At 43.4% G+C, this 10,718-nt stretch overlaps 2 protein-coding genes across 5 annotated transcripts; one reads left to right on the top strand and one right to left on the bottom strand.

Annotated features, from left to right (window-relative positions):
* The first annotated feature begins 3,670 nt into the window (after window positions 1-3,670).
* LOC123045710 (uncharacterized) lies at window positions 3,671-8,930 on the top strand. Of its 4 annotated transcripts, none has more exons than XM_044468866.1 (6): window positions 3,679-3,922; window positions 4,150-4,232; window positions 4,959-5,042; window positions 6,304-7,094; window positions 7,511-8,481; window positions 8,561-8,930. In XM_044468866.1, the coding sequence occupies exons 3-6, from the start codon at window positions 5,033-5,035 to the stop codon at window positions 8,667-8,669; spliced, it is 1,881 nt and encodes a 626-aa protein (XP_044324801.1). In that variant the 5' UTR covers window positions 3,679-3,922; window positions 4,150-4,232; window positions 4,959-5,032; the 3' UTR covers window positions 8,670-8,930. The 4 variants fall into 4 exon arrangements, with proteins under 4 accessions (XP_044324799.1, XP_044324801.1, XP_044324802.1 ...); XM_044468867.1 differs by having other exon boundaries at window positions 3,697-4,067; XM_044468864.1 differs by lacking the exon at window positions 4,150-4,232 and having other exon boundaries at window positions 3,671-3,922.
* A 230-nt stretch (window positions 8,931-9,160) lies between these two features.
* Window positions 9,161-10,300, bottom strand: LOC123045711 (uncharacterized). Its single transcript, XM_044468869.1, has 2 exons — window positions 9,985-10,300; window positions 9,161-9,884 (listed from the first exon to the last, which is right to left on the bottom strand). Exons 1-2 carry the CDS (start codon window positions 10,082-10,084, stop codon window positions 9,622-9,624), a joined length of 363 nt encoding a protein of 120 aa, XP_044324804.1. The 5' UTR covers window positions 10,085-10,300; the 3' UTR covers window positions 9,161-9,621.
* Between the last annotated feature and the right edge of the window lie 418 nt (window positions 10,301-10,718).

The following is a 10,718-nucleotide window of genomic DNA, read 5'->3' as shown; positions in this document are numbered from 1 at the left end:
TTGCTAGGTGATGATGATTTACTTGTTGACAACACTAGTGATGAAAACTATGATGAACTTGTTAATAATCATGCTAATCAAGATGAAACGAATGAAGATGATAAGAAGGAGATTGAGCATCTAACTAAAGAACTAAATACTCTTAAGTTAGCTCATGAAACAACTCTAGAGGATCATAGAGAGCTCCTAAGGACTCATGAGAAGCTACGCTTCGAGAAGCTAAATTTAGAGCAAGTGCATGGGTCCCTAAAAGCTATCAATAATGATCTTCGAAAGAACAGTTCTTCTTACATTGCCAAGCGCTTACTCTTGTCTACTTATATGCCACAAGTAAAATCTACTCTTTCTCTAGTAGTAACAATAATCAGGTTAAATCCAATTTTGTTGCTTCTAGTAGTTCTCTTGATTCCACTAATGATTCTCTTAGCCAAGTTACACTTGACCAAGAAAATAGCTTATTGAAGGGAGTTATAGATAAAGATGTTTATAAGAGCCTTGCCGGAAGTAAGCAATTTGAGGAAATTGTACTCAAGGAAGGAAGGCACAGGAAGAATTAAGGTGTGGGTTTTGAACGAAAGGTCAATGCCAATGGAGTTGAAGACGAAGTTTGTTCCTCAACAAGAGAAGTATGATCCCACCTCTTTTGAGGGAACACAAGCTCAAGATGATCTTCCACCACAAGACCACAATCTAAAAGGCAAGGACAAGCTTCAAGAGGAGATTGACTCATTTGAAGAATCTCCTAAGGCCATGGTCAAGTGGGTTGAAGTCTCCATCAACATGGACGTACGATAGCACCACCTATCGGAACCACGCGAAAAATCTCCGTGTCATCATTGCGTTTTCCTTCTCCAAACCCTTCCCTTTACCTTCATATGCAATGCTTTAGTTTCCGCTGCTACACTCTTAGAATTGCATGTGTAGGTTGATTGCTTGACTTGTGTTAGTTGCTAAAATCTGCCCACAACTAAAATTGGGAAAAGGCTAGATTTTTATTTGTCAAGTAGTCTAATCACCCCCCCCTTTAGACCTACTTTCGATCCTACGGGGGGGGGGGGGGGTCGTCGACCCAACCCAAAGGATGGGCAACCAACATGCCAAGCACCCCCTAATCTAGGACTCCATCACCCAAGTTTATCCACAAGTTTCTATGATTCACTAAACTACTAGAAATTATCCTGGGTTTTATACATTTTCAAGACATCCTTCAACATCAATTGTAGGGGTCGACATCCACCAGTTAAATCAACACACCTATATACACTTTGTAATATATAATCCCTTTGTTATTAGTCATTGATCATCAAAACCCACAAGGGGACTCTAGATGCACTTTCAGGAACATAAGAACTGCAAGCTAAATAGCAAATCAACACACGTAGGACACCTAGACAAAAAAAGATTACTAGAGCCACCACCGTCGAGAAATATAAGTCACTTGTCAAAGCAATCCAAAAGACATGGCATCAAATCATAACAATGTAAATTAATAATATAATATACGAAAAAATACAAAATATTTTTTTGGGACATTAGCATTAGTAGTGCATAGCTAAATAAGCACGTGTTGAAATTAAGCATATGCATGAGGCGCGCGCGGGGTGGGGTGATTTATGTCGCCCAAAGGTTCCATCGGTCTGGTCGATCGACATGTATCGTTGATGTGCTTGCCTCACAAGACCTTCCCTGGCCTCTGCGAGTCGCGCATTCCATCTTCTTCTCTTCTCTACTCTATTGCTCCACATCTCCTTTCTATCCAAAGTCTCCTCCCCTTTTCAAGGCATGGATCTCTTGTCTTCATCTTCTTATTCACTGATTTCACCTCAAGCTTATGGATTTTTGTCCTTCCCTCCATCAATTTCATCTCCCCTTGCTCTTTCCCATGGATTTCATCCATCCAGATCATGTGACATCCTGTCTCTTGGATCATGGCGGCGCACATCATAAACCTACTTTTGATTGATGTGCCATCAAGCTCGAGATGACACCAAGGCTATGGAAAATAGGTTCGGTTTGCTAGTTCAGTTGTCGGTGGGGCCCTGGTGAGCACAGAGCGGTGAGATTTGTGCGTTTGGGTTTGCCAGATCTGGTGTAAATGGGGCTCTCGCGAGTAAAAGGTTAGCACTTTTGAGCTTTGAATTGTGTAGAGGTTTTGTTTGAGTGAATGTGGTTTCGTTGCTTATGTAGAGTTTATTTTTTGCATGGAAAACTCGAAAGTTTACATATTTCTTACTGTTTTTGACGGGCTACATAGAAATTCGGTTGCATACACATGCAATTTTTTCGACCCTTACACTTAGTTTTTTTTCTTCTGTTGTAGAGATTATTTACTAGGTAGAATGTATGAAGAATGAACATTCATTATAATTTATAAGGTTGTACTCAAAATATACAGATGTTGAATTATTTTTATTTTTTATCCAAAATTGGGCCTAAGTTCATTAGGGTTTTTCGTATAATCCTAAGGTATTATAGGAAAATTGAATAGTTGATGTTGGAAAAAGAATGAATTTGTTGTTAACCATTTGTTGGACAATGCAATGGAAAACATGATTGATTTCATCATCTACTACTTATTCATAAGTATAAATGGTATCAAAAGATATGATTTCTTTGGACCTTTTAATGATTATTTAAATCACATTTTAAAATCATAGTAGAAGTTAGCATAACTTAATTAGTGTTCATATATATGGAAATCTTGAAGAGTGTAATGCATACATGACACAACATTAATATCATACTATATGTGCATTTTGCATTTAAGGTTTTCCATATATGTGAATGTTAATTAAGCCCTACTAATTTATACCACCATTTTCTAGTGAGATTTTGATAACTATTAATGATATGCCATATATGCATTACTCACTCTAATATTCTCCATATATATAAACATTGATTATGCCCTGTTAGTTTACACTACCATTTTAAGGCGAGATTTAAATAACCATCAGTACAAAAGTCCAAAGCAATCCTATCTTTACATATCACCTAATTTTGAATAAATCTAGCACATTAACTAAAATTAACATGGAGCATTGGCGAAGAGTACAATATCGTATACTCGAGAGTATTCGATGTACCCTCTTTAATAGGAGTAAGGTTTTGCATATGTACTACATGAACATAAAATTAAGTGAGGATCATTTATATTCCCGTTCTAAAATGCGATTTAGATATCACCGAAGAAATCCAAGGGAATCCTATTTTTAGAAAGCAATTTCCTTCGGAATAATTGGTATGTATTGAATCCTGTATTTTTCTTCTTCTCGGTCTCCACTATCAAAACTTTCTAATAATATATTGGGGGCTACACCACAAAGTAAAATAACTTACAGCCTTTTCCGAACAAATAAACTTAACAACAGCACCCATTCTCCACAAATCTCGAATGCAACCCTTAGGCTTTCAACTATTCTTGCTACAACCTTACTGCGTTGTCCCTAGAAAAATCAACGAAGCAAAACAGATTTGAAATGGAGAATGTAGTAGCAACAAGAAACGGTGAATGAAAAGAAAAGAATATGCAGAAGTCGGTGGGCCAAATAACGAACAGCACGTTAGAAAAAATCCGCAGGGCCTTCTTCTCGAAGCGAAGCGATCCTCGTTCGCAGAGCCAGAGGGCAGGGACGGCAGCGTAAATACACGACGACACCACCTAATCGAGATTTATTGCACTGCTCTCGTCTCCTCTCCTCTCCGCTCACGCACCGTGTATTTAAGTCGCCTCCACCCGCTCCGCCCCCCTTTTTTATATTGCATCTCGGAATTCTTTGGGTCCTCGGGCTCGCCGCGATCCCATTCTCGCCGGCCCCCGCTGCCCGCGCCGATTCTCCCGGGTTTTCTGGTCCAGGCGGGCAGGGAGGACTCGCCAAGAGAATTGCGGTGCTTCGGCCAGCAACACAGGGAGGAGGAAAAGGTCAGTCCTCTCCTCAGTTCCTTCGATCCTTCCTTCTCCACTCCCTCACTTGGCTCTCGTCTGTCTCTTGTTCTCTTCTTCTCTTGTTCTTCACACCCCATGGCATGGTAGTGCTCTGCTCCGTCGTCCATGGCCGGTTCTGCATGTGAGCGTCTCGTCCATGGCCGGCGGCTCTGCATCTTCCCCACCCGTCTTTTCTCTTGACGAATTTTGATCTGGATTGGTAGGAGGGATACGACATAGTGCCGCCATCGGGAGTAGGCCGACAGAGCCGCCGGCCGGCGTATCATCGAGGAGAAGGGGGGCCAAGGTACCGATCTTCCCCGGCTCCCCTTCCTCTCGTCCGCTACTATTCATCGCCCTGCAATACATACATGTGGTTCCGTTCTCGCCCGCTGCATGTAGTTACTGCGGTGGGGGCCGGCCAGTGCTGTCCTGCGTATTTACCACTAATCCACTCTCCTTCGACACCGCCCGACGACGCATCAGAGCTTTCATGCCGTCGCTCTTGTCTCTGTTCCGCCGCCGTCCGGCCGCGTCTCGGCTTCGTTTCGTGAGAGGGAGGCAAACGTCGGGGGATTGTTCTCGACTTGTGATCCAGGCTTCTGGCCTCCCTCCCTTTGCTTCCTCTGCTCCAATGCTACTTTGTTCTTTTCTCTTTCCCGTCCGTCTCTGCCCCGCCGTGTCAAGAAAATCTCCAGATCCTTTTTAAGCATGGTGTTTTCAGAGGTTCAACTGAACCCATCTTCTTTTTTTCTGTCCCTCCTCTTTTGGCCGTAGCAGTACTAGCTTGTGCGGAGGGTGCAAAGTAAAGTGCCTGGTTTTTATCAGGACAACACTCTTCCACACCAACGAAATCCACAAAGCGCGGCGTCTGTCTGCGGATAAATGGATACTGCCATTAGCATTAGCGTCGGTGGTTAGGAGCTCTTTTGTTTTCTCCGATCTGCTCCAAAGGCAGCAGGCATGGGCTCTTTTTTTCCTGGATGGATGGAGCATTGACTTGTGGATCTTACTTTTGTTTTTCTAATGGCAGGAAGTAATCAGCTCTGTTCCCGAAGGCATCTCCTCACGCATGGCTAGGCCTTGACGAGATACACCCTGCAGATCATGAAGATAGGTAATAAGCGAGGGAGGCTCCCTCTTCCTCTTCCATCAATCTTCTTGTACGGTTAATTTCGTTATCCGCGACGATGTACGTACGGCACTCGCTTATCTGCAAGAAATAAGCTGTACTCCCTCCGTCCGGAAATACTTGTCATCAAAATGAATAAAAGGCGGTGTATCTAGACTTATTTTAGTTCTAGATACATCCCTTTTTATTCATTTTGATGACAAGTATTTTCGGACGGAGGGAGTACATTCTAGTATGTTTTTTTTTGTCACTACATTGTAGTAGTATGCTTTGAACTGCAGTCTTGTGTGTTCAGCGGTTCTCGTTGAACACTGCATATGTTGGCAGGGAAGTGAAGATCACACCCATTTTTACCAGGCTTTTTTTGAGCTTGAAATCATTTTTTTTCTTCTTAACCGGATAAAGCTGAGATTAATTGTTTTAGCTATAGATTGATAGCATATACTGATTACGTTACATTATTGATACACTGATTAATATTTGAATTGCATATACTGACTGATAGCTTGTGCGCATCATTACCATAGATCTCACTTTGTTACTCCATAAATACAAGTAAACGAAAACATCTGGTCAGTAGTCACTCGATGACTTAGAATGTAATAATATCTCTTATCATTTTTCATACTGTAGTCCATAGAGAAGGTTTCATCTTGTATCCATTTTTGTAGAGTAAACCTTGGAGGAACTAGGTCCTTTTCATCCAAGGAGAATAAAAACACCCAAATCCTAGTTGAAGAGGACCTGAACCAAGGGCTAAATTCCTCATTATGTATCAGTTCCTATCAGCCTTTTGTCTTTTGTTTGTGACCAAAAGGCAGTCATTTATTCCTTGGTTGGAAGATGTCAAGTGTGAATTCTCATTTCAAAATTAATATTTTCGTTAGTGTTTTTTGTCTTATTCTTTCAACACTACCAGCAGCCTCGCTTAACTTAGAAAACTGCATTGTCTCTGTCACAGAGACATTGTGAATGAAAACTTAATGTCTTCTGATGGTTAAAGTGACAGTACAGCTAAATGATAGGGAACCAACGGCAGAACTTACGACTTAGCGTAGGTTCTCTTTTGTTCATTCCATCATGATAGTGTCTCTTGTCCGTTTGAACCTTTTATGGTCTTAGTAATTGCTTGACTGTTCAAATCAGAAACCATCAGTGTTAATTGTGGTACAGATTGTTGACTTGTGTTCGTTTTTGTTCACACTGCACACTCTTAATGGTTGATGATTTGGGTGTCCTCGTGCAGATAATGAAAGGCCTTACCATACCAATTCTTTTCATGAGCTTGTACCCAGTGGCGGCCCTAAAGTAGACGGTGAACCTGAAAGGGAAACTAAGGACAATCTTTTGGAAGATAAAATGGTTGAACAGACCAATCCATCAGAGCATGGTTTTGTGAAAGCTGAGCATGAGAAGGGAGGTAAAACCAGACAAATACAGATTGAGGATGTTTCTTATGACAAGGATGTTGTTGAGATCAACCTGCCAAGTTCTGTGGTTTCTTCTGATTATGGCGGCCATTTTGTCAAGGATGTCTGCATTGACGAGGGAGTGCTTGCTGATCAGAAGGCTTCGGCAGAGAAGGTAGTAAGTGAAAAGGTATGCCCAATCTTTGATTCTTCAATGGCCGATGCAAATGGTGATCTGAAGGAAGACGTAAGACTTGATCCTGTGAAAACTGCAAATAAGTCACAGATAGTTCCCCTTCATGTCGTGCATGCTACTGATGGTAATACTATGGAAGAAACAAGAGCTGATCCTTCGAAAACTGAACATGAATCAGAGTTACAAATTGTTACCCTACATGTTCCATGTTCTATTGATGGTAATAAGATGGAACAATATTCTTGTGGCGAAGCACGTGATGTTGAAAGCAACAAGACTATAGATGAATTTACCAATGTAAACGATGAGAAATCAAGTCCTAGACAGTTATCAAGTCATGAAGCTGCAAAACAGTGCCAGCAGGTGGGCACAGTAATTTCTGAGACCTATGAAACTCACAAGCCACTTTGCGATGGAGAAGCAATTGATGAGGTATGATGGATTTACAGTATTACCAATCTGCTCTAATGAAATACTCCCTCCGTCCGGAATTACTTGTCACAGAAATGGATGCATTTTTTTCGAGAAAACGCAAAAGAGTTGCATTTCATTGCATTGAACAGGATTAAAAATACGTCTAGATACATCCATTTCTACGACAAGTAATTAGGGACGGAGAGATAAATGATTGCCGTAAATGTACCGCAATTATTTGGTTACTGACCATATCCTTTATTATCATAGATATGTTTTTTGTTTCAATGATATGTTCCAAGAAACGAGTCTTGCCACCTGTTGTTTCTATCCGAATCAATAAATGAGATTGAATGTTTTATTAATATTTATTTTTTGCTATTATTTCATTTATCTCCATATTCTGCCTCTCAGTATGATTATTTTCATTACAGGTTACACCAATCGTTTGCCATGAAACTGGATCGAGTACTGCACCAGAGTCCAGTTACCTCAGTGGTTTACCAGTTGAATCAACTTCTGATGGGCTCTCAGCTGTAATTCCTGAAGAAGATGTTGGTGCAGAATTAGATAACAGAGGATTGAATCCAGCTACTCACTATAACCCCTTTATCGCCTATGGGTCGTTAGAGGACACATGGGAATCCAAGTATGCTCTACCTACCATTGTCGACGAGGTTTCTGTTGTACCCATCTGCCCTGTTGGAAAGACAGATAGTTTCAGTGATCTTGTCAACGGTGGTGCACTGGGAGGATTTGATTATGTTGAAACAGCTGAATCCAGAATTGGAGACAGCAGTAAGTTAGATTCTGTTGGAGGACGTTCAAGCAGGCTGGGGGTCCAAGCATCTGAAGAGAGCCATGATCAAGGAGGTCTTGTCGAAAGAACAGATAGTTTTAGTGACATCGTCAACGGCGCACCAGGTAGATTTGATTCTGTTGCAGCAGATGAAACCAGAATCAAACACAATAGACTAGATTCCATAGAAGAAAGTTCAGGTAGGTTGGATGTCCAAGCATCTGAAGAGAACAATGATCAGAGAGGTACTGTCAGCGCAGAGCCTAGTGATGTCAAGACTGAGGGCCATCCAAAAAGCGAGACCGGTGCTGTCGAAGATGAACATGACTTCAACCCAAGAGACGTGGGGGATGGCACAAAGACAAGGGAGGAAAGCAGCGGCGGCGATGAGAGCTCTACGGTTTCGCAAACGGAGTCGGCGGTTCAGCAGAATGAACCTGATGGTGCAAAGCTGACGACTCGGGGTGGCATTCGCAACCCCTTTGAGTCGAGCTTCTCTGGAGCAAACATCACGCTGGACGCGGTAGCGCCCTCTGCGCACATCGGCAACACTTCTCTTCGCTCGGATAGCAGCACGACAAGTACTCGGTCCTTCGCATTCCCAGTGTAAGTGAAGACATCTGAATAGTATGACCACTACATTCTTTTTTCTCAAGTACATAAACTCATATGTGTTCATCCACAGGCTACAGACTGAGTGGAACAGCAGTCCGGTGAGGATGGCGAAGGCGGACCGTAGGCGTTTCAGGCGAGACCGGGGCTGGGGTTTCAGGGTCCTCTGCTGTAAATTCTGAGAGCATTTTTTTCCTGTTTGATTGATGAGTCTAGCTCATGGCCGGCGGCCTCGCGCCTGAGCTAGTGTTAGCCAGCCAATGTTAAATTCATTCAAATGTTGATCGTTTCTCCCCCCTTCCTTGCTCTTCTCCCCCCATATGCCCTGCTCTTTTATTTTATTTACAAATAGCAGGTGGTTGATGGCTTGTCGGGTTCGCTAGTGGCTTGTAATTTGGAGAGATTGTGCGTGAGAAATGAACAGGTATAGCAGCTTTCTTTCATGTACCAGCCGCATTCCTGATTGTTTAGGCTGGTCATAGTGGGGAGTAACTTACTAGTAGTAACATGCATATGTTACTAGTCCATGTTGAGGACAGGGTGTCAACCCGTTGGCTGGACAGCTGGGGTAGCTGCCAGTCCACTCAAGTTAAGCCCCGGCTTTGACATGTAGTAGTGTGATGCGAGCAATGCCCATTGTGTTAGAAGGAGAAAACAGAGCAAGAGCCAAAGCTATTACAATCACCAGAACGAGGTTCAGTCTGCCATAACCCGTATGTGAAGACGCAACAAAGTATTACTAAGTTTGACACGCATATGGCACTGATATCCGCCAAACTGATTACCGGTGGATATATAGGACATTACATGTATGGTACCCCCAAGCCTGCACATCCGGCACAAAACTGCCCCTTTTTTCTCATGAACTCCTATCCAGCAGTTCTTGTAAAAAACAAGGCTAAACCTGATGTCCATCTTGGATGCTGGATTAAGGCTAGCTGACCAACTAATGATATACCTAGCCAACCACAACCAGGGCATCATCATTCCATAGTATTTGGGCATCTAAGCTATATTTGGGTATCCTCCAAGCCTGCAAATCTAGTAGCGGTAGCAGTAGTAAAACACTGATCTAGCTAGCTAAGCTTCTTGTAACTATGTACCTAGCTGCGCTGCGGGGAAGGTCTGACAGACTCAGGGCTCATCGTCGCGTGGCTCGTCGTTGTGGATGGGCTTGCGGCGCCTCGCCCTCCACGCGTAGTCCCTCCTCAGCATGTCGTGCAACTCGTCCGCCGCGTCCACCCGGTGCCTCCTCGCCGCGGGCAACTCCACCGTCCTCGCTGGCCGTGAGCCGCCGTGGTTCGAGACGGGGACAGCCTTTCCTGCGTCATCACCAACCACATCCACATGCCGGCCTCCTCCGATGTTCAGGCCATCTTTGGCCTCCAGCGCCACCACTGCAGGGAGTGCAACGATTTAGCAAGCGGATCGATCAATCCATGGATGGATGCATCTCAAAACTAGCAAACATATATGGAGATTGGAGAGGAAACTCACCATGGCGAGCGCAGGCAAGGGGAAGGCAGAGCATGAGCAATAACGGGGCGAAGAGCAAGGCAAAAACGATGACTGCACCGCTGATCCTTGTGCAGCTCATGGTGTTCAATCTTTTCCTGCGTGTGTATGTGCTTGTGTGTCAATAGGAGTTGGAAGAGAAGGTACAGGTTTGGGGTTTGTTGAGGTTTTATAAGGAGATCAGTGAGTGGCCAGTGTTTTTAGGCTAGCTGGCTTCCTAGCTAGTATGGGGTCTAGGGATAGACATGCAGTCAAAGCTAGCTGAGGATACCTAGAGAACATCTCTTCTGACCGTACCACCGTGCTAGTTTTACTTAACGAACCCCCACGCAGGACTTGTTTAATGCTCTGCTCCTGGTTGTGCCTGGTGTCGGCAATGCTACACGTACAAACGATTTACAAGCTTTTACAGGATGGTTAATCTTGATTGGTCAATAGGTGAGCGGGGCGGCCCACCCTTTAAAAATCAGGGGGGGAGAGGTTTGTGATTGGTTGTTAGATGGAAGGAGCGTGTAAAAGCGTGTAAGTCTTTGTATGTCTAGCATTTTTGGCCTGGCGTGGTGAGTATCAACCCAAAGTATCCAAGAGCAGAGACATAATCTCACTCAGTAACTCAGTATGTGATGGTCCTTACAATGTTATACCTTTGAGATATAGTCACAGAGAACAGACTCGGCCCAGCTATCAAGTTTTTGTAAGTCGGCCCTGAAGGATCT

The sequence above is a fragment of the Triticum aestivum genome, chromosome 2B (assembly GCF_018294505.1).
Source record: "Triticum aestivum cultivar Chinese Spring chromosome 2B, IWGSC CS RefSeq v2.1, whole genome shotgun sequence".
In the NCBI taxonomy this organism is placed as follows: domain Eukaryota; kingdom Viridiplantae; phylum Streptophyta; class Magnoliopsida; order Poales; family Poaceae; genus Triticum; species Triticum aestivum.
Note: the sequence above shows the minus strand (reverse complement) of the source record. Positions and strands in the feature narration are given on the sequence as shown.

Bases quoted from the DNA above. Each gene is read 5' to 3' on its own strand.
- LOC123045710 (XM_044468864.1), top strand. The intron at 7,095-7,510 runs GTATGATGGATT...TTTTCATTACAG, and splicing joins ATGGAGAAGCAATTGATGAG to GTTACACCAATCGTTTGCCA. The intron at 8,482-8,560 runs GTAAGTGAAGAC...GTTCATCCACAG, and splicing joins CGGTCCTTCGCATTCCCAGT to GCTACAGACTGAGTGGAACA.
- LOC123045711 (XM_044468869.1), bottom strand. From the start codon at position 10,084: ATGAGCTGCACAAGGATCAGCGGTGCAGTCATCGTTTTTGCCTTGCTC. The intron at 9,885-9,984 runs GTGAGTTTCCTC...CACTCCCTGCAG, and splicing joins CCTTGCCTGCGCTCGCCATG to TGGTGGCGCTGGAGGCCAAA.